The following is a 24,083-nucleotide window of genomic DNA, read 5'->3' as shown; positions in this document are numbered from 1 at the left end:
TCCATTTTAGCAAACTTGTATCTTGCTCTATCATTGCTTTTACAGTTCTGATTTCATAGGAAGTAATTTTTTACAGGTTGATTCTCAAAAATATAAATGATTTTTAAAGTGCTTGAAACTCACAATGGTGAAAGGTCTCATGTAGGGGCAGAAAAATATATAACCAAGTAAATCTCACTTAGATCTTTACCTAAATGAATGTCAAAGTAAAAATGCTGGGAAGAGGGGAGTATGACTCAGTGGTAGAGTGTGTGCTTAGCATGCCTGAGGTTCCTGGGTTCAATCTGCATTAAAACATAAATAAGTAAACCTAATTATGCCCCCTCCCCACCAAAAAAACAAACTAGTGTAAAGGCTGGGGCAAACCTATTTCAAACATCCAACTTGAGTTTTAGAATGGTTATGTCTAGTCACCATGAATAAAGATGTCTCCAGATGGCCTGTTCCATACCAGACCTTTATTGTTTACTCATGTCCATTATCCCTAAATAATCTGATTGTGGATAACATGGTGAATTAAGGAATAGTTTTTGCTTCAGTTATTTTTTTTTCCCCCAGCACCACAAGATTACTATGTGGTGGGAAAAAATCTATTTCCTCTTCATCTTTTTTTTTTGAACAACCAACCAACTGCTTGGTCTCAGTGAGAATTCTCCACATATTATCATGTTTTCAGGATTAACAAGTTATAATGATTAGAACCTCAAAAACTCCTGGGGAAAATAAAAATAGAGTAAGATGAGACCCAGGGTTAGCCAGAAAATTTTCATTTTCTCAGAACCGAAATGCTAAAATTGCTTCACACCATGAAAAAAGTGAATTCAGAGTTTGTACTCAGATCCCAATTCTTGTATTAAAGTGTATGTAGGAAAAGAGATACTTGGTATATTTGTGTGTTGACTTCACTTTGAAGTCAACATGGTAACAGGCTACAGATGACTTAAAAATACTTAGAAAAGTGGAGGAACAAATACATTTTGGCATAGTATTGTTCTTTTCAAATACATCTTTCTATTTTACTCCTCCATACTGGCATAATGAATAGTCTATTGCTGTTTAAGACTTAAAACAGCTGCATTTCTAATTTTGGCAGATTATGAGGCATTTTTATATGGGTTGCATGTTAAAAGCAAATAAACGACATGCCAACTAGCAAAATGAGAGTGCTGGGCAGATGGTGGCACGGCTGAGTTATTGAACTGAAGTGCTATGTGCTACCAATCATGGAGCATCAAAAAGGGATATTTGGCAGCTTTTCAAGTGAAGCCCAAATCTTTACCTCAAGCAAAAATAATTCATATCCACAAAGTCTTCAGATAGCCATTCAGTAGCTATTCTCCAATTGGCTTTTGTTAACTTGGACAGCCTTCAATGACTTTATTTCACTGATTTTTATGGTATATACAATTCTGCCTTTCCTTCCCTCCTTTCCTCCTCTAGGTTATTGCATGAGTGTGTATGTGTGTGTGTACGTGTTGAGAGAGAGAAAAAGAGGGGGAGAGGGAGGGAGGAAGGGAGAGAGAGAAGAATATGGAAACAAAGCATATATTGTGATTTCTCCTTCTACTAAGGGGATTATCTTGACATAGGATGAAGTCAAGAAGGCATTCCAACATCTCCTCATAGTGAAAAAGAGAATCCATCCATATAAGATCATGAGACAATCTTGATCAGTATTAATCTTCACTGATCAATATCAATCAATACATTTTTAAAATTGCATTCTGTATGCTGTGATGTAAATTTCCTGCGAACCCAGAGGGATGACTTCCCTGAGAATAAACAGTTGGGCACAGTACCAAAGAAAGGTTTGGCCTTCAAAAGCAGGTTTTTCTGATTCAGAACATCTTATGAAGTATGAGACTAAAGTTATATAATTGTTTTTAAATAAATACTTCAGAATTTACAGTCTTAACTAAATGTTGTCTTTTCTAACTTGTCAACCCTTGATATTTTATTATATTTTGTATGTTTTTGTAAGCCACCATAAATTACCTTGGAAAAATGTGAGATAAAACAAAGAAAAGCATCTGTTTATATATTGTACAAATAGTTTGTACACTATAAACTATACTATGATGCCATATTACCCTTCCTGACCTATTTCCTTTCTTTCCTACTATCTACTTTTCCTAACTCCTTGCTTTCTAAGAGATTTTACAAGATCTGGATGTCTTAGCTAATGTGTTAGATACTTTACGTTATTATCATAGTCAAGCCTTAGTCTGAAGGTGAGGAAACACCCAAACACTAAATGGCTTTCCCAATGCCACACAGCTAATGAATGGGCTGCTGGGGACTGGACTCGGGCAGTCTGGTTCCAGGATCTGTGCTTTTAACTACTAGGGTATTCTGTGTAGCACACAACGAAATAAGATAAAGAAACCAAGAAACCCCAGGGAAATTGAATACTCTGCCAAACACAAAGAATTAGTACAGTAAAAGTGATGGAGTACTGACTTGTAACATTATTAACGGTGGCCGATGAATTCAGACTTGAAGGCCAAGGCCAACACAAGAAGGAAAATTAAATGTCCTAAGACTAACATTATTCATAAAATAGAACTGTTGGGGATACTGAAGTCTGAGGAATTTATCCAATAAGGAGGTCACAGGATGAGATAGTAGACAATTTCTCCTATGAGATTTTAATACATGTGTTACCAAAATTTTCAGGTGTGTTATTTATAATATCTCTCAATATGTCATGTCAAAGAGCATTTCCATTAAAAGAACTTTTGCAGGGTGTGTGTTTGTATACAACATGTTCCAGATTTTTTAGGAGTAAAATTTTGTTTATCTAGCTGCTCTGTCCAGCAGAACTATTTTTGATGGTCAAAATGTTCTATATCAATATGGCAGCTATTTAGCCAATGTGTCTACTGAACACTTGCAATGTAGTCAGTGCACCTGAGGAGCTGAATTTTAATTTCACTTTAATTCTAGTTAACTGAAATTTACATAGCCACACACACATAGTGGCTACCACACTGGACAGGGCACAACTAGAGGCATGGGTGGCATATCTCTCAGCTGACTGTCATGAACACAATTTCAGATTTTTATAAAAGATAGACAAAATAAAAACACAAATACTTTTATCTTCCAGTTTGAGCTTGGAGCACAAGAATTTTGTGTTACTTAAGCTCAGCAGAAAACTAACAATTTTTTCAAAGTTTTTGATTTGAAAAAAAAAAATCCATGTCATCTCTGTATAAAATTGAGCCATGGGAATACCTATTTACAAGATAACATTATCATCTAAAACATTGTTTTATATTATGGTCAGATTCTGTAACTCATCTATTTCAGTATCTCTGATGTGTCAAAATCATTTTTGAGCTGGAGTGTGGCTTTTGGCAATAAGTCCCAAATAATTCTGAGTCAAATCTGGTAAATAACAAGACATTTTTGTACACTTTTTAAGTCAATTATGAAGGCAAAATTAATTTTTAAAAAAAGCTAACATCTTACTATATTTTCTGGAAAGATTCTGAATATGCAAGTCCTCTGAGATCCGGTTGTACCACTGAGGTGCTAACACGGTTAAGATTTATCTACATGAGACCTTTAACTCCACCCTAAGAAGTAAATATAGGGAATCTTTGGTTACACAAAGACCTGAGAATACAGAGAAAAAGCCCCCTTTGTGTGGTTTTCATTACCCGTGTTCTTTTCCTGTTTATCTGGATGGCTTGTAATACTGCCAATTACAGAAGTAGTAGATGAAAAGAGAAAAGAAGGAAAAACTATGATTTCTGGCTGAATATTCACTTGCCAGATGGTGGAGGGCTAGGCCTTAGGCTAATTCTGTGCAAACAAAGGGCTTGATGTGTCCCTCTCTGAAAACCACGGTATGTACTCAGACAGAGATCTACGGAGACTTAGACGCCAGCTCTGAAGCACATGACTCAGCTTTTCCTATAGATCTTGCCAGCTGACCCTTAGGCATGGACAGCTGTTCTGCTGGATGGATACAGCCACAGAGGTCCAACACGAGGAGGGAAAGGAAAGGTCAGCCAACCTCTCAGGACATCACTCCTTATTCCTTCCAGACACTGGAATAGAAAGGTCAGAGCCTGAGGACAGCTCCAGGGTCACCTCTCTGAGCAGTAATGCCAGGTATGGAGCACCAAGGCTCCAGATGAACATGTGACAACAAACTGATGAAGGAAACAGAGATTAGTATTGAGGGGGAGCTCATCAAAAAGAAGTGACTACCAAATACGTTTTAGAAAGAAAGCAAGAATATTTGGGAGAAAAGAGCAATAGGTGGGAAAAGTGAAGTAATAAGAGTGAATGGACTTCATAGCAAATGAGGTTAGTTGGTCATGGTGATGAACAGAATCCAGGAGCTGTAGGAATTAGAAGGGAAACAATTTTATCTTATTAATTAGGTCTCATTTCACATGAGGAATGTTGTGAAAGACATCGCAATGTTTTGAGAGCAGAACTAAATTTCTAAAAATAAATGATTTCCAAAAAAAGTTTGTTTCTAAGAATATGTAGATGATAGCAAGAAACTAGAAAAAAAAGGGTTAGTCAGATGATAATAATATTAATCTTACTAATAGATTAGACCAAGAAGAGTCAACAGTAAGCACCGAAATTCAATTCCAACAGAAGAGCAGTTAACTCTGGGATATCATATACAACAGCACCAATTTAACCATTCATTTGAATTTATTGGTTGTTCATTTTGCTAATGTAGGTATTCATTCGCTGAACAAATAGACATTGATTGTAAGGGATATGCCAGGCCCTGAGGATTCAATATCAAAATAAATGACTCCTGTTTCAAGAAATGTGTAGTCCAATAGGGTGGAGGTGGGGCAAAGAGGCTGAGTACTTCACATTTGTTGGGCATCTCTGAAACGCTTTCTAATTTTTCGCATGAAATCTAGAGCCCAACTCTATACCGGAGTAATTGTTTTTGCTATTTGACAGGAGATGGATAAAGACTCAGGGAAATGAACTGACTTGTCAAACACTATGTAAGAAATAAATGCAGCTCTGAGCCTCAAAGTGGTCTTTGACTAGAAGTCCACTATTTATCAAATTGAAGTTATGTGGATATATGCCATGAAAGAAATATGTATATTTCTGAGTTAGTATATGTAAAGCACTCAGAGCAGTGCCTAACACATCATAAATGCTATATATCCTTCTGTCACTGTCACTAATGTTACCTTTATTTCTTAAAGAACAACATGGGGAAGAAATATTATTTATTCAAAACTGAACAGGACAAGTCACAGGGATAGAAAACAAAATTGTGGTTACCAGACAGGTAAAAAAGAGAGTGGAGGGATCAACTGGAAGTTTGGGGTTCACAGATACTAACTGCTATATATAAAATATATAGACAGCAAGGTCCTACTGTATAACAAGGGAACTCTATTCAATACCTTCTAATAGCCTATAATGAAAAAGACTATGAAAAGGAATATATATATACATATGTATAAATGAATCACTTTGCTGTACACCAGAAATTAACACAACATTGTAAACCAACTATACTTTAATACAATACTATACAATATAATTTATGTTAAAAGAAAAATAAAACTAGGCAGGAGAAACATTATGCAGCAACATGGGCACAAATTCTTCAAATGAACTAAGATTCTTTAAAGAACTTTTTCCTTTGGGGTTTGTCTTATGCCCCATGGGACCTGGGGAGAATGTCTTCACTTTACCTTGATGTGTAAGAGTACCCGGGTGAAAAAAGACAGAGAAGCAATGTACTATTGTACTGTATCTCCCTGGAGAATCCACTCCACAAAAGGACAAATAATCAAGAAAACTAACAAAGTAAGGGGAGAAGCACTCTAAGCCCCCACATTGCCTCATCCAGGTCACAAGTGGGGAAAGGTGAGAGACCCATGCGAACGTCCCGACAGCCTGCACTTTGCATTCACGTTTTTTATAAAGAAAGGTTTAGGGTAGCACCAAGAGACCAAAACCAGGTTTATTTGAAAGATAAGGATGGAAAGAGAATTAATAGTAAAAGGAAATGTTGAAGACAGTTAACATAAACCATACTTAGAAGAAAAGAGTAATGGCCTGTAATCTTACATTTAAGTTTTCCATTGTTACAAAACCACCCACACAGAAAACTGCAGCTGAAGTTGGACAGGAATTGACATCACTCAACCTGGCATATGTGGATATCCAAGCACAACTACAAAGAAATATAACTGAGTACTAAAGGCCAAGTCTTTTTCTACCTTAACTACCCAAGCAAGATTAGGGCTGAGGAGGTGCTTCTTATGATTAAATCTGCCTTCTTAAAAGCAAACAAACAAAATTACGTCTCTGTAATACACTCTTGGGGAAGTAATAATGCAGTGATCTAATACATCACTGCCGAGTTTTTTCCCTCCCATCCACCCATATTTCAGAGGAGGAGAAAACACTACTAAGCAATGTACTATATCTGAGAGAAATGGATATAACTGGCACAATGCCATGTAAATCAGTAATTTACACTTCCTACGAAAGGAAGGAGGACTAGCTGGAATTTTGTTACCATATATTTCTTCTGGCTTATGGTTTAGGCCCTGAACCTTACTAATAGAAAAACATGGTCATAAGGACCCTTTAAATAAAGTGACCCTAAGACACTATTTCAACTTTGATCAAAGTTGTGAAATTATATAATGAGATCCTATTTAAATAAGGGCACAGTTACTTTATTATTTCATATTTTGTGCCATAACTCTATAGAGAAGAGCCTCCAAGTTTTCTTAACCTGATCATAGTCTGTATATTTATCAAATATCTATTTTTTATGAGGAAGAGGGGAATAATTGTCCTGTGGTAAAAATCATGTCAATGGAACTTGTAGCTAGCTCATCGCTAGTTCTGTTTGTTACAAATACTATCAATGTTTCCCTGAAATATAAACTGTCTTACTATAGTAGGAATTCTTTGAACAGGTCCTCAAGAATTCCTGTTTACTGGTCCAAGTTCAAAGGGCCAACTTGAAGTGGTGTGAATAGTGACTCAATACTTAGATTTAAGCTCTGGTTGGTATTACCCCTGCTCAGCGCAGGATGTGGGCAAGTTAAAACTTATATTCCATAGCTTTTACGATATCTGATTTCACTACCTCCCAGAGTCACTACGAAGGAAACAACATTATTTATGCAAACTGCTTCAAAAGCCTGTGCTACTATGTAAACAAAGTTTTCTTTCTTCTTAACTCCTGCTTTTCCCAGGTTCAAATGTTCCCCTGAGAGATTAGTGGCCTGTGTAGAGAGAATGGATGTATCCTCTCAGACCTCTGGTCCATGTGCTTGACCCAGAGGAGCATTTCCATCTTGGACTGCTGAACCAATACTTACCAGGTATTTTGAGGGGAAAAAAGCACTTTGTGATAAAGTGAATTTGGGAAGTGATGTTAGAGAGTTATGTGTCCATAAGCCTGCACCAAAATTATGAAGAGTCCTACGGTAAGTAATTCCTTCAACACTGCTTAACACAACATTTTTCAAAGTTATCACAAAGTTGTCAAAGACCAGGATTCCCTTTTGTGATATGTTTAACAACCATGAACATCAAGGGGAAAGGCCACTCAGTGTGAGAAGAAGCAATCAAAACAGCTAATATCTCCTGTGCAGCTGCTATGCACAGAAACCCTGCGAAGTGTTTTATACCCATTAATTTAATTTTGGTAATAACCTCACAGTGTAGGTGCTAGTGTTGTCCCATTTTACAGATGAGGAAACTGGAACACAGAATGGTTTAAAGTCTTACCAAAGATGTAAGCAGTGAGGCACAGAGAAATGATATGACCCAGATGATCCGGCCCTGGAAACTGTGCTCAATCCTTACACATTGCCCTTTACTTGCAGACTGAAGAGAACATGGACTCCATGTATTATTAGCACTGTTTATGATACTCTCATTCAGTATAAGCTCCTTTTTAGATTAAAAGACAAACAAACCAACCCCCAAATTCCAGAGATTATGCAACTTGTATGAAATCACAAAGGAAATCAGCGCTACTATACATCTCTGAAATCATTCTTCATTCCCTCGGGTCAGTCCCAAACCCTTGGTCAGATGCACTGAACAATGCATGAAGGCAAGACTTGGGGTGGGGGCCAGGAAACGAGATCACTCTTAGGTAGACAAGCTCTCCTTGGAGTCCCCTTCATTTTCTCATTCTCCTTCATCAACTATATCCAAATGGTTATTCTAGCTTTTTAATTTTACCTCTTAAATAGCTCTTGATCTCTCCACCTCACTTCCAGCTCTTCTGCTACTGCCTGAGGACAGACCCGCAGCCCCTCTGCCTGGGCTATAGCATGAGCTTTCTAATGCGGCTCCCATCTCTAGACACTGGGGAACAAATAACCACAAGTGGAAACAGCATTTTGTACAGTTATAAATAATACAGGATAATCTAATGTAAAAGATAATAAACATTTCCAAGAAAAATATGGATTTTTACTATTAATGAAAGAAAAAAAGCTTTAACATTTAGCTCTAAGACTTTAAAACTGTGATTTTATTTGAGAAATTCTTGCAGTAACTCAAGATAGATACATACACACATATACACACAATTATTAGAGATCAAGTCCAAACAAAACAAAAAGAGTTGAGTCATGTGTACACAGTCCTGTTATTAATTTGCTTTGCTATGGCTGAATTACCAGGCTTCAATAGAGATCCCTCATGAAGAAGACTTCAGATAAATTCCATGAACTTTATTTTACAGTTCAGTACTATGTACTTGAACTTGACTTTGGCCTTAGTAAAAGAAATTTCCATTTGCAGTGTTTTCCTAATTCATTACAACAGTAACAATGCTAATCCTTTGGTCAACAGACAAAGAAAGTCTGCCAGAGGTGGGAGTGTATATGATGGGGAACTTCCATGGAGTTTTTTCATTTTTCTCCATAACGCAACACATCCACTGGTGAGCAATCTTTTCCTGGCTTACTGGGTCTAAAAGCATTAGCTCAACCAAATCGTATTTTTTTTTTTCAAAGGAGAGAAAAGGACAGCAAATTAGCCAGGAGCAGTCTGGTAAGTACTAACAGATGATGAAAGGTCTCAGCAGAAAATGACATAAGCAAAAGAAAATTCCTGATGTTGTCTGAAGAGACAAGGGTGTTTAATCTTCCTCAAAATTATTTTTTCTATATTTTCTCAAATTTTACCCCTGTACTACTATGTCAGAAAATGTTCCTGTTGGTGGAATGTTGGTTAAACATAAAGAATTAGATTACGTTTATGTCAAACTACACAGTGAAATGCATATTTTCGTGCGGAAAAACAGAAAATTTGGAAAAATGAATTTTAACAGGAAGACTACAGTCTTCAAGAGGAAAATTTTTACAGCATGTTTATGTTCTTGAACTGATTAAAAGGCAACAGAAGGAATGACCAGTGTTTTGCTCCCCTACCCCCTTACCCACTGCATTTTGAATGAAGTGGATCCTTAACCACAGGAAATGGCACAGTTCACTGGCTAATCACAGCATCCCTTCTCTTTAGGGACTGGTTCAGGAATGAGTATGTTTACGAGCTCCCTTGCATCAGGGCCTGAAGTGTCTTAGTAGCTATCATTTGTCTTGCCTCAAATTATAATGCAGTGCCATCCTGCCCACATCACAGGCACTAATTTCTTGTCAGGGCTGGGTAAACGCAGAGCAAGGAAACTCGAACTCCAGTTTACTTTTGAGAATCTATCTAGAAATGATATTTTTACAACAAATCAGTATTTTTGCAAAATTCTGTAATGTCTAATGTGATAACCAATGGGCAATCAATCAATCCATATATGTTTACTGAGAACTCATGTTACCATAGTAACAAAAGGATGGGGAGAGGGGAAGACAGCTAAACAACAGTACAGCCAGGTGAAAGGCAGATCTGCCTTAAGCCCTGTAGGCAAGGGACTGTGTGTCCAGCAGTCACGTGTGGCTCTGGAACAGGATTGGCAAAAATGGATGTTAAAGTAATTCAGATTACAGGCAGGTAGAGCAGAGCACACCCTGTTAGGATATAAGAATACCAAGTAGTTGAGACTGCAGCAAAGTGAGGTAGGACATGCATATCATGGGCCATGTGCTGGGGGGAAGGAAAATATAAAGGGAAAAATACAGTTCAAAAATGGTAGGAGTTAGTGATTGAAAACGACAGGGAAAAAAGACAGGGAACAGGCATGTACATGTGGCAGCGATCAGCACGATGCAGGAGGAGTCCCGCCACATGGACATCTCAGAGTGGAAGCCATGCCTTACTGGTGAGGTCATGTGTGAGGCTGTGCTGCAGGTGACTGGCAACAACCAGCAACGGGAAAAGGTATGGGGGAAAACAGGGCTGTAATGTGGAGGGGTGGGAGGTTTTAAAGAAAAACCACCTTTAACATTTCTTGAGAAAGTCACAATGCCAAGCGTTAGCATGGGAAAGGAGGTAGGAGAATACAGTTGCTGAAGAAGTTTACAGGTAAATGCTGGAGATCTGAACATAACTGAATGTGTGTGTGTGTGTGTATGTGTGTGTGTGTGTGTGTGTGTAACTCAATAATTTAAGGGTTAAATGCACTGGGGAAGTGGGACTACGTGGAGTGAGAAAAGGGTTCAAAGGCTCAAGGTTCAAAATTGGAATCGGGCTGTTATAAAATGGCACCTTTTAAATACCAACAAGATAGAGGCTGATAGAGTGGGAGAGCCTTTCCTGAGCCAGGTGCCTGGACAGCGGGTGAGGAGAAGGGCTACCCTAAAATGCCCTCTCAGCAGATGTGGCCAAGGAGACAGGAGAGGCAGGACATGGAACATAAAAAGTGGATGGTAAAAAAAAAAAAAAAAAAAAAAAAAAAGTGGCGTGGAAGCACAATCTGAGGTTCTGGGCTTGCAAAGATGAAGAAGAAAAGCAGAATGCCAGTGCTTGCGCCCAGGGCCCCCCAGAGGGCTGCGTCAGGTCCACGTGGGGCGGGGCAGGTCTGGCTCACTGATGCTGGTATGACATGCAAACAGGCAACACCCACCCCCTCCATCCCCAGAACACCCACACACAGCTTGCTTTCAATCTGTCTGGTACCACTCTAAAGCGCTTGTTAACAAAAGTCAAATGGAAAGAAAAATAAGTAATTTAGAAATGCAATCTTGAACATCTTCATATATTTCTAGACACTGCCACAGGGAAAAGACTCATAAAAAACATCATTTGAAAAACCGCCTGGCTTTGAGTCTAATACGAATTACAGTGAGAATAGATTTGGTGCATGATTTTCCTGAATAATTTATTTCAGGCAGCCCTTAGTGTTCGGAAACAGGATACTTAAAAAACATGACCAGGCACTAGTTTTGTAAGGCCAGGTGCTGTGAGCTGGTGTCAAAAGAGCTAAAGAAAAGTAAAAGGGAGAACCCAAAGTGAGTTTCCCCTCCAAAATTTTAAAAAATGAAAACCTTTGCTTTTTCAGCTTGTTTAGCAACCGGCAACCCTATAAACAGCAGGAAAATTATTACTTTTATCTAGCAAAACAAGTTATTTGATAGGATCTATGTATCCAGGACCTCACATGATGAAAGGAGATCAACAAAGACAAAGTGAACTGGACTGAATCAAAGCAAACAAAGCCCGAGTGAATTATAATCAATGCCTCCAAGTACTGGGCTCTGAACAAGTTGAGGAACTTGAGGAAACGAAGCCTAGAATGGATTTAAAGGGAATGGATTTCCTTTAGTCAAAGAGAAAGGAAGCAAGCAAAGAAGGCCAGGAGGGAGAAAGGAGTAATGCAATCTAACTTGATTTTAACAACAACAACAACAAAAAAAACCAGTAAAAAACTGGACTTCCTCACAATATTGCACCAATCTTTGTTGTTAGGATCCCTGCTACAGGCATTCTCTGCAATTCTGTTAAAAGTTAATACATTCATCTTTTTCTGTATTGGATGGGCACAGTCCAATTACTAACTTCTAAATCCTAAATAAGAAATATAAACCGGGGCAGAGGAAAACAGCTGTTGCTCAGGGAGTGAGTTAGCTCGAGTCACACGGTACATCCTGACCTGCTGTAACTCCTGAATACTGGTTTCCAACTCAGTGTTGGCCAGTAGCTACTAGAGTTCTGATTTGACTAAAGCAATGGTTTCCCAGCCCGGCTGTTACTTCTTGGCTTCCAGGCACATAGTACATTTGGGGCCCTGACACTTGTTTTAGCTTCACTGTTAGTGAATTTGGTTCTGTCTGCTTTTGCTGCTGTTTCGAACGATGTAAAGTAATGAATGAAAGTCTGCCTGTATGTTAGTGGGGGGTGGGGAAGAGCATGAAGTTGGGAGAAGTGATTGGGACAGTACTGGGGGTGGAAATAGCCAATTCAAGGGAAACCTCTGGCTTTTTTCAAAATAATTTTGGAAGTTCGTGTAGACAAGAGCCCTGAAATCTCTTTTTGGGGCCAAGTGTGGTGTACCTTTTTTACGTTCCCTTAAAAACTTACAAACAAGTAGTCTCCAAATACAAATTATTCACCTATGGATAGAGGAAAAAGTATACTACCTGACAAGACGACTTCAATAAGATCACCTTCCTGGATATCGCTAGCTGTTTTCACCAGCTGAAGGATGTTTTCAGAGGTAGGGTCATGGCGAAAAAGCAGGATCTTATCATACATTCCATAGAAACCGCATTCAGGGAACTGTAAATACAAATGCCACAGCAGGTTAAATGTTGAAATCCTTCTGAATTTGAAATCAGAAGCAAATAAATAAATGTCAGGGCACAAATGTCAACTAATTAGAAAAGTTCACAGTATCTAGAATGTTAAAATTTAAAAATGATGACAAAATTGATATTGACATGATTCCAAATCAGGAGGAAAGAAATCATATATCATAAGGGCAACAATGACAAAATGATCTTCTAGTTCGAGAACGAGAATACAGGAGAATCTGAGATGAGATTCGAGGAAATTCCTAGCAGTAAGGTGATCAAGAAATATAATAGGTGGGAAGAACTATACATTTTCACAGGGTTTACAGCAATTCAGTAACATTAAAATGGGAGCTAGTTTATTACAATTCCATTACAAATATTGCTGCAATTTGTCTGCGAAAGAGGTCAGCCCATTTTGGCATATTCAAAAATAAGAGATGATTCAATAAATCTAAACGTGTTCTGTGTGTGGGCAGTAGTGTTATCTAGATTCTTTGACTCAGGAAAACAGCAGAGGAGAAAACCCCATTCTCCCTTCTGCTGCTGCCCAGATGCTGCATTTAGTCTTCATGCAATCTTGGTTAAATAGATAAAACTACAAGAGCTAAAAGTCTGTTTGTTTTAAGTATACATACATACACAGGGATAAATCCAAGAGTTTATTACTCAAGACCATCTCCCAACAGTGGGCAAATAATGAAAGTTAATGAAGGATATTTTATAATGGACAAACCTAGAAAAATTCTGACAGTAACAATAACTATTAGAATATTAACAATCAATATTCCTCCTTACGTTCCCTCTCTTCCTGTTATGCAAGAAAGGGCCCTAAATTCAAATCACAGTCCTGACTGATGAATTCCACTTTAAAAGTAGAATCATTTGATCAAAGAGTAGGGACACCCTTAAGGATTTTAAAGCAAATTTCAATCTGATTACAAACCACAATCTCATGAACAGTGTAAACAAAAATCCAACTGTATTAGCATTGGATATTTTTGTTAAAACAATCAAACAACCTAGGCTAATTTCATATGTGAAAAGGGCTCTTTTCTTGTATATGATATTTTCACATAATTAGTGATTGCTATTTCTTTTATAAATTGATATTTGTAATGCAGAGGTCGTAAGTCAAGGAGAGAAAACTGTCTTGTTCTTGAAACTTGAGATGGGTTTGACACTTATGTCAATAAAGGTAGATTTTAAGGACATTCATGGAGGAATGTCTAGAATATGATACCTTCTGAAGATAAACATACTGTGAATTCTTTATTTTTTTCTTATTAATAAAATTAGGGGCTACATCCATGTGAGACATTTTGTGTGAATTAAAAATAAGTATATTCAGAACATCTTTTTGCTCTCAAGGGTCTGTTGACAACAAGGCTTAAAGCTACTTCTGCATATCACTTAGTAGAGTTGGGTTCCTTAAAATAAACACAAGAGCTAAAATGATGTCACTGCTTCCACTGTGCTAATTTAAAGAAAACAACAGTCCCTTTTTTGGTAATTTCTCCAGTAATGTTATTAGAGTGCAAGGAAAGGAAGAAAAAACTAAAACCCCATTTTCTGCAACTTAAAAGCAACAGACAGTTCATGTACTATTTTAAAAATAAACTTCACCAATGTGTAATTTACATGAAATAAATGGATATAAGTGTACATCTATGAGTTTTGACTCTTGCATCAACACCCATGCAACCAAAATCACAGCAAAGCCATGAAACATTTTCATCAACTCCTAGCATTTTATTATACCCCCTTATAGTTGATGCTACTCACAGTCTTGACTCTAGACACAGATTTACTTTGTCACCATAGATTAGTTCGCCAGCTACAGAACTGCATACAAATGAAATCATACAGCATGTACTTTGTACTCTTTTCTGGCTGGCTTTTTTTGCTCATTACAATGTTTCTGAGACTCATTTATACATACTGTATTTGAGATTTATCTATTAATTATTGCATTTCGTTATGTGGATCTAGGATAATTGTTTATGTGTTCACCCACAGATAGACATTCATTTTTTCCTCCAGTTTGTGGCTATTAAAAATAATAATGCTATGAACATTTATGTGCAAGTGTTTCGGTGGACATCTGTTTTTCATTTCTTAGGAGTAAATAACTAGGAAAAGAATTTCTGGGTCATATAAGTGTATGTTTGATTATATATCTATCTTTATGCCAATAACACATTATACCTATTATTGGAGCTTCATACCAAACCTTTATTTCGTTGTGCAAGCTCCCCATCTTTCTCCTTTCAAAACTGCTTTGGATATTACAGGTCTTCTGAATTTCCATACACATTTTAGAATCACTTTGTCAATTTCTACAAAAAAAATCTGTTGTGATTTTCAATGATATTGCATTGAAATATAGATCAATTTGGGTAGATCTATATTTTAACAATGTGGCAACTTCTATTTTGTTATGGATAAAGTATATCATTCCATTCATTAGTTTCTTCTAAATTTCTCTCAAACAGGTTTCGTAGTTTTCAGTGTACATGTATTTGACATATTTGATAAATTTATCTCTAAGTTTTGATACTTTTGTGCTATTAAAAATTGTTGGCTAAGGTATAATTAACATATAGTAAAATTTGACCTTTTTAGTTATAGTTCTGAATGTTTTGAAAACTGTGTACCATAACCACATGCCGTATATGCAGTATACACATCACAGCCAAGATACAGAACAGTTCCAGTCCCTATAATTTGATCTTTTCAAGAATGTCCTATAAATGGTATCATACAGTACATATTTTAAAATCTGACTTGCTTTTCCTTAGCATAATGAAGTTGAGATTTGTCCATGCTATTGCATGTATCATTAATCTGTTCCTTTTCACTGCTGAAGATTGTTCCATTGTGTTGTATGGAGGCACTGCAGTGCAAATATCTATTCATGTTAGAGGGGCATTTAAGTCAGTTTCAGTTTTTGACTATTACAAATAAAGCTTCTATAAATGTTCACTCAGAGGCTTTTGCCTGAATATAAGTTTTTATTTCTCTGGGGTGTATGAAAGTTTCTGGATAACTTTGTAAGAAATTGCCAAACTGTTTTCAAAATGGCTATACAATTTTACATTCCCATCAGCAATGCAGAGAGTCTCAATTGCTCTGCATCTTTTACAACACTTGGAATGTTGGGCTGTTAAAATTTTAGACATTCTAATGTGTATAAGGTGTCTCACAATTTTAATTTACATTTCCCTAATGGCTAATGATGTTGAAAATCTCTTCATGCACTTATTTACCAACCCCATACACACCTGATTAACTCATTTGCCCATTTTAAAAATGGAGTTTTCTTATTGTTGAGTTCTGATAGTTCTTTAAATAGTCTAGAAAAAGCTGTTTATCACATATGTGTTTCACAGATATTTTCTTCTAGTCTGTGGATTGTCTTTTCATTCCCTTAACATTGTTTTCTTAAGTTCTTAATTTATATGAAACCCAATTTATCAAAATTTCTTCATGGCTCATGTTTTTCATTTAATAGCTTATATTTTTTTTATAACCTAAGGTGACACTGATTTTCTCTTATGTTCTATCTACAAATTTTATTGTTTGGGGTTTTAAATTTGGATCTATGATCCACTTTGAGATAATTTTGGAATGAAGTAAAAAATATGGAAGGAGTTTCCCTTTTTTTTTTTTTTTTTTTTTTTTTTTTTGTATAATCTGGAAGATTTGTATAGAATTGGTATAAATTCTTCCTTAAATGTTTTGTAGAATTCTCCAGCAAAGTCATCTGAGCCTGGACTTTTTTGGAAGGATTAAAACTACATATTCAATTTTCTGAATAGATACAGCACTACTTAGATTTCAATTTCCTCTTAAGTGAGCTTTGGCAATTTTTGTCTTTCAGTTCATTTCATCCAAATTGTTAGAATTGTAGGCAAAAATATTGTTTTCTTATTATTTCTTTATCACCCTTTTAATGTCTATAGGGTCTGTAGTGATGTCTTTTTATTGTTTTCTTTTATTTGTAATTTGTGTCTTCTATTTTCTTGGCTTGATCAGCCTGGCCACTGGTCTATACATCTGTTTTTATGCCAGTGTCATCCTGTTTTGATTATCATTATATATTTTGAAAACAGGAAGTGTTATGCCTCCAGCTTTATTCTTCTTGCTCAAAATTGCTTGGGCTATTCTGGCTATTTTATGGTTCCATATGAATTTTTGGATTGTTTTTTCTATTTCTGTAAAAACTGTTTTTAGATTTTGATAGGGATTACACTGGATTTGGAGTTATTCAGAGTTGTATGGATAATATGATAATATTAATTCTCCCAATACATGATCATATGATATCTATTTATTTGTGTTTGCTTTAATTTCTTTCAGCAGTGTTTTATAGTTCTCAATGTACAAGTCTTTCACCTCATATTTTTGTGTAACCTTGAAAGTTCTTTTCTGTTAAGTCCAACATTTCTGATCTGTTTCATTTGCTGCTTTGATCCTGGCTATGGGTCACAATTTCTTGCTTTTTTTATATGTATACTTTTAAAATTAGATGACAGTTTAATGAATTAATGTGAGCAGTTGGACTTTGTTGTCTTCCTTAAAGAACACTGATATTTGTTTTGGCAAAACATTAAGGTTCTTGCAGATTGTTTTTTATCTTTTCAAGGCTTATTTTAAGCTTTCTTATGGCAGTTCTAAAGTATGTGCTCGAGGGATAGTTTAGCCATACGACTAATGCATGACTCTTGAACATCTCTATGGAACACCTCCAATGTTCAGTGAAATCTCTCCCATTTGCCTGACAGAAACTCAACCGTCTCTCAGCCCTATGTGAACTCTGGAAAGTGTTTATTTCATAGCTCCCCAACAGTTGCTCTTTCTTCTGCCTCATAGACTTCTACCTTATGGATACATACACTTGTACATACTCAAGTGGACCCTTCAGCAGATTTCTAGAGCATTTTCTGTGTATAGGTCCCACCTTTCCAGTATTCTTCCCCTAAAAATCCTGTTGCCTTGGTCACCTTGAGCTCTATTCTCTCTCCTCCATGCAGCCAGACAATTAGGCTCTTCCTGGGTTCTCTCTCCCTACAAGCAGAAAGCTCAGATGAGTGTTGTACCTACCTTGTTTGTTTCCTTTTCTCAGAGGTCACAGTCCTGCATTGCCTGTTGCCAGTGTCTAAAGCAGGCATTTTATACACTCTATTATTTTCTATTTGTTTGGGGCAGGTGAGCATGTCCGATACCAGATACGCTTGTGATGAAAGTCAAAATCTTATCTCACATGCTTTTTAAATATAGAATACTAATCTTTTCTATCCAACCTTTTGACTATTTAATTCTATGTAAATAGCATTTGCAAGAAAAGCAAATTAAAGAAAAATAAAATGCCTATAATTGGTAAGAGTACATTCTAATATTACATTGAAATAAATATAGCAAGTATATTTAATAAAATAAGAATATAAAATTTAATAATTAGCATAGAACCCTCAAAACATAGTTTGAGCTATCCTGAGTTAAACTTTAACTGTTAAAGGATCATCCCTGACGAGAACACAAATGTTCTGCAAAGTATAATACATTAATTAATGCACAGATCCTCTTACCACATTCTTTCAAAAAACCACAGGTGGCTGATTCTGACTCAAAGGAGGAGAGAGAAAATTCAAGGGATTCCACGCTTGAGCTGGGATGAATAGAAAATAAGAGCTGGAAAGGAAGAGATGAAATAACAACTGTTTCCCCAAAGAAGAGCTAAACTTTACAGTGTTTTATAATGGATACCTTATCACTGTGCTTGTGTAGTGGAAGGATAGGTGGGAATACTGAAAAGGAGCTTAGGAGACAAGGATTCTGCCAGCTCAGCACAATGCTGGTGAAACCTGGCCTTACTCACATGCTTCTTGGACATCTGTATATACCATTTCTTTGTGGTCCTGTATTGCCGATATGTGAACATCACATTCTGTGTCGTGCTGCTTTGTAAAACCACAGGTATAAGGTACCAAAAGTTTGGTATTCAAGTAAGGATTGAATGCCTCACATCCTTTTATTATATTTCTTTATAAGGGCAACTCAGAAAACATTCTGAAAAATCAGGATAGATAGAATAGTACCAATATATGTGACACATATTAGAGCCAGTATTTAAAAAAAATTTATATACACCTCTTGAGGAGTGATGGAAATGTTAGCTATCTTGATTGTGGTGGTGGTTTCATAAGTGTATACATCCATCAAAATTCATCAAATTGTATATCTGAAATATGTGTAGTTTATGGTACAGGAATTATACCACAATAAAGGTGTTACAAGAAAAAACTAAATTTTTTAAAAATGAAGCTACTGGGATTAAGAGATACACACTACTACATGAAATAAATAACAAGAACCTACTATATAGCACAGGGAACTATATTCAATATCTTGTAATAACCCATGATGAAAAATAATCTGAAAAATAATAATATACATATATGTATAGCTGAATCACTGCTGAATACCTGAAACTAACACAACATTGTAAATCAACTACACTTCAATAAAAATAAATTTTTAAAAAGTGAAGTTAGTGTTACAAATGCTCATGAAGGTTATGCGTCCGATGTATAAATGGCTGAGGTGTGGCTGTCCACTCTCCCATATTCCTTCTTACTGGGTCAGAGACATGGCTTTTCTCTCCTCATTAACAAGCCATGCAAAAACAGGTTGTAGAGCCTTGTGAAAACTGGGCACAGGGGTGAACATGGAGATCTAGCCTCTCAGGACAGTTGTCATAGCAGCAGAAGCTAAGGGCTCAATTTTTTTTTCCAGATTGCACCTTTTTTTATTGGCCAGGATAACTATATGCATATTTCTTTTCCTGTTAAGAGAAAAGAAAATCTTTTCTTTTGTGTAATGTAATGTTCTGCTTCAATAGAAACTATATACAATAAGACTTTCAAAAATCATATTTAAAAATGACGTCTGGAAGGTGAAAAGTGTAAGGGAACAATGCCTGACAACTGAGAAGAGAACATATTGGGGGAAAACACTCAAGGAACAACATTCCCTAATTTGGTCATAATCATCTGTTTTTATGTGAAGGTGTGTGAGCTTTGAAATCTGAAAACCCTCATTAAACTAAACAGGCTTTCAGAAAGGCTCAGAGGCTTGTAAACTCAGCTGGAGCTTATTACAAGATCAGTTCTGTGTTTCTCGGAGGCTTTGTGGTTGTGAGTGCAAACATCTGAGATAAGTGATTTCAGGCTCTCTCCAAGTTCGACTCTAACAAAACCGGCCACTGTGAAAATACAGCCAACGATCCCGGCACTGGTCCTAAGCTCTTTAATTCTACCCTATGCTGGAAACCTCTGTGCTGCTGTGTGTATCATTTGGCATTTCTGACCACAGAGCACAATTTACTGTTACATTTCACTATAAATTCATGGCTGGCCAGACAATGTGCTCCAGAGTAGAATAAATATGTGTTTTAATGAGTAGCTGAAATGTGACCTGGCCAACGGGAACTCTAAGGAACAAAGGGTGCTTTTCCATAGTTGAGGCCAATCACAAAGGGCGAGGAACAAGCAATACCAGAAACAAATTAATCCATGACTTAGTCAAGTAGAAAAGAGAGAGAGAGACAGAAATGGCCTGACTAGGAAATAAAAAGTACACTGCCAGCTTACTTCTGCTAAAAGGTGATGAAAGCCCTGAAATTAAGTTTTTCTGCCCAATAACAGAACATATCAGGCAGCTGAACGCTGCACTCTTCTCATCAAAGATGATTCCAAGTCATTTTCCAAGAACTCTCCTGTTTACAAGTAGGGCCATGACTGGTCACCCCTAATGACAGAGAAATTAAAAAGGTGCTACCACCTCCTAGCTTGGCCGGAACCCTCCCTAAGGATTGCTCCAGGAGTATGGGACAACAAGGACACACAGTGAGCAATTACTTTCATGAGGAAGCCTAAAACACCAGGTGACGATGTCTCTCAACACCTGAGCTGTAAAAAGCAGGCCAGGAAGGTCAGACCCCTAAAGGTAGTTCTGAAGGCAGCAGATTCCCAGGTGAACTGGACGCCCCATCCAAGGGACTTCATGAGTGAGAACTAAGACACCAGTCATAAACATGTACTACTAACTTGGCCTAGGAAACTAAGCCATCCCCTTAAAAAATTGCCTAATAACACACTGAAAATTTAAGTATGTAAAAAATTAAGAATATGAAAAAACCACCAACACTGAGTGAACAACCATTGGGTGATTATCATCCACACAGCACAACAGCTATAATGACAAAAAATTATAAGGTGGCTCAAGCTCACTAAAAGCATGGACACTAAATTTTCTCTTAGAAAGACAAGTTGTAAAGTATAAATAAAAACATAAAAGAAAAAGTGAATTATCAGTATTATTTCGAGGCAAATTTTTGAAACGTGTTCAAATGTGGGCACAAGTTCTTTTATTTTATGATTTCATATCCTCAAATGGAGGCACTTGAAAGGAATTCCACACTATGACCACACAGATCTGTGAGTAGTTTCTGAATGTAATCTTAGGAAACAGAAACCAGAAAAAAAAATTTTGACTTTTTTTCCCTCCCTTTCTCCCTCCTCCACCCAATGCCACTCCCTCCCAAGCCAGGCAGAAAATGAATAGTGTTCCATCAAAATAACTAAGAACTGCTATAAAAGGTAGTCTTTACTATCTCTCCTAGTGGTAATCTATTTTACTAGAGATTCTTGTGGAATCACTGATCTCACAGTCCAAAAGATGTGATTCATGAAAACAGATCTGTAATTATCTATTTTCATAAAATATTTTTAAAAGCCTATGAAAAATTTCAGTTTCTGAAATGATGAAGACTAAATGATAATTACAGTGTTGATTTTAGGAAGACTCATTAAACATGTCCCAGACATGAAAAACAGCACAAACTGTCCACTACAGAGCCAGGAACCCATGCCTTCTCCATTTTACTTTGCTATTGTCTGGACCCCAGGCCTGCTGTCCAAATGCACACAACCCTGGCCTTGCTTCCTCTGTAGCTCTTCCTCTCACATGAACACCTGCAATCATATGATTCTGTTCCACAAACCCAATGCCTCCTTTGAAGGATGCCTTTCAGGGGCGTCAGGGGTCTATCAACTGCAGACATTTCCAAGGTCCAAATTTAGAAACACAAGTCAGTCTAGTTAGTCCTCCTATCTCCAAAAAACTTCCTTTTCTCATTCAAGACACAACTTTAATTTATTCCACTCTTTCCTAAAGGCAGATCCAGAATCTGACCCACAGACTTTCCCCTGCTTAGATCTCCTGTTTTTTAGCCACTCTCTTTAAAATCCCATTGTTTAAAGAATCATTTTCATTCATAATTTTAAGTTTGGACCTTAGCCTTATCCTCCATTTATTTTACAGTAAGAAGTAAATAAAAGGAAAAAGGTATCTGAGAAAATAAAAAATGTACTTTATCAAAGAGAGGTCTGCTTGGAATCTTCTGAAAATTAAAGTTTCCATTAAATGTGAAATGGTAGAATTTGATTCTGAGATTTAAAAGTCAGCTACAAGACACAGAAACATATACATAACCTGAATTTGCAATGCCTTGGGGGAATAAATCTAGACTATAAATTCTTGTTCCTTGGGCATACATACTGACATTCCATATCAGATACTGCTTTAAAAAAGTCTGCCTAATAAATTTTATGCTTATCTTTAAGGCAGCAGATGTTACCCAATGTGATGCTTGATTGTTGGCAGAAACTTTTCTTTTATTTTAATTTGAATAATATATCACCTTCAAAAAGACAAAAGCAATAAGAAATGACTTAATACATCATTAACTCTATTGCAGACACTTCTGTGTGTAGACTTCCTAGAAGTATTTTAAATCATTATTTTGTTGTATATAATTTCTAAGTTTTAGAATAAATGTTCATATTAAGCAATTACAGGTGGTAGTAATTAATGAGCCTCATCATTGTTGTGTAAAAACATATTATCCTGCATTATACCTTGACAGATTACCAGTCAGTGAAAGCTACTAGAAGTCTTAGTAGGCACTCTGAAATTATTCATACAACAGTACTTAGGTATGTGGATGTGCAACTTGGAAATGGAAAAAAATATGTACTTCACATTCTTTGTCTCACTCTGAATAAAACTGTCATTATAGCATACTGAAGATCTCTTACATTGCATAATAAGGCTACATGTTTGTTCATTAATGAATGAATGATAATGGATGCATGTACTAGATAAAATGAAGAATGTGACAGCAACTAAAAAGGTTTTACCAAAAATTAAGAATCATTAACTTTGGAAAAGAAAAACTTCCAGAGATTATTTATCTTATCATTCAGAGATAAGTAGATTGATGCCCAGAACATATTACCAAGGTCTCAATGCTACGGTAATGCCAGAACAGGGCCAAGTAGCCTAGTCTCTTAAAACACACTCCCTGATCTTTTCTCTCAGTTCTGCTTCTCTTAGAAAGAAAATACAGGAAGCATGGCCAAATGTCCAGTAAACAATGATTAAGAATTGAAAATCCTGAGCACTTTCCTTGCCCACAAACTGCAGACCCAGGCTTACAGATTTTCGATTCTGAACAAAATGGAGGTAAACGGCCTAATGAGCTTTGTAGCAACTCTTCTTCAGCAATCTCCAGTTCTTGCTAGATAGACAAGTCATTAAAAGGGTAGTGGCAGTGAGGTAGCTCTTGGAAAGCTGGCTGACAGCAGAATGGATAGCTCACAACAGCAGAAAAACTGACTGGGGTCATTAAGCCAAGGGGCAGTCAGCCTCACATATCCTGCCCTCAAAAGTATTGTACTACAAGGGAACTATAATTAATATTTGCTGAATTATTGTTCCTTTAAATAAAAAACATATACATCGTAGTGAGTAATATATTTGAAAAGATTTCCATCAAATTATCTAAAATAAAGTTGGAAAATATAGTGTACTTATTTGGGAAGTTGGTACCTCTGACTACCATATTCATTGATGATGACCGACGAAGGCTAACTTTATTAGTGTATTCAGGTGGGTTTGTATTTCAGATGCATTACGTATAATTTTCTATTAAATTAAAACTAAATTTTAGTATTAAACATACATAGATCAATGACCAGGAAATGCTAATTTAATAGCACACGTTTGCAACAAAAAATTTGTGTGATTCTCTAAGATGGCACTAATCCTCAAATAATTATGGGGCTCCATCAACAGTTTGCCAATTTATGAGAGTCAGTTTAAAAAAATCAATCTTCAGTAAAATAAATAAAAAAGTAAACCATCTCCTTTTTAACTGTTTCCTCTCATGTTCTAAAATGTTTGATTTTTACTAAATTAATTTTATTCTAGGTAATTTTCTTTAAAAAGAATAATGGGATAGATGTAAGTATGTATAATAATCAGGGATATAACAACACT

General features: G+C 36.5%; 1 protein-coding gene across 2 annotated transcripts in view; it reads right to left on the bottom strand.

The window, feature by feature from the left end:
* The window catches only part of PRKD1 (protein kinase D1), a 281,925-nt gene that overhangs the window by 118,855 nt on the left and 138,987 nt on the right, over window positions 1–24,083 (bottom strand). For both annotated transcript variants that reach the window (XM_074365694.1, XM_074365695.1), the window contains exon 2: window positions 12,525–12,663. In XM_074365694.1, coding sequence (XP_074221795.1) covers window positions 12,525–12,663 — 139 coding nt within the window. The remainder of the gene's footprint in view (window positions 1–12,524; window positions 12,664–24,083) is intronic.

Source organism: Camelus bactrianus, chromosome 6 (assembly GCF_048773025.1).
Source record: "Camelus bactrianus isolate YW-2024 breed Bactrian camel chromosome 6, ASM4877302v1, whole genome shotgun sequence".
Classification (NCBI taxonomy): domain Eukaryota; kingdom Metazoa; phylum Chordata; class Mammalia; order Artiodactyla; family Camelidae; genus Camelus; species Camelus bactrianus.
Note: the sequence above shows the minus strand (reverse complement) of the source record. Positions and strands in the feature narration are given on the sequence as shown.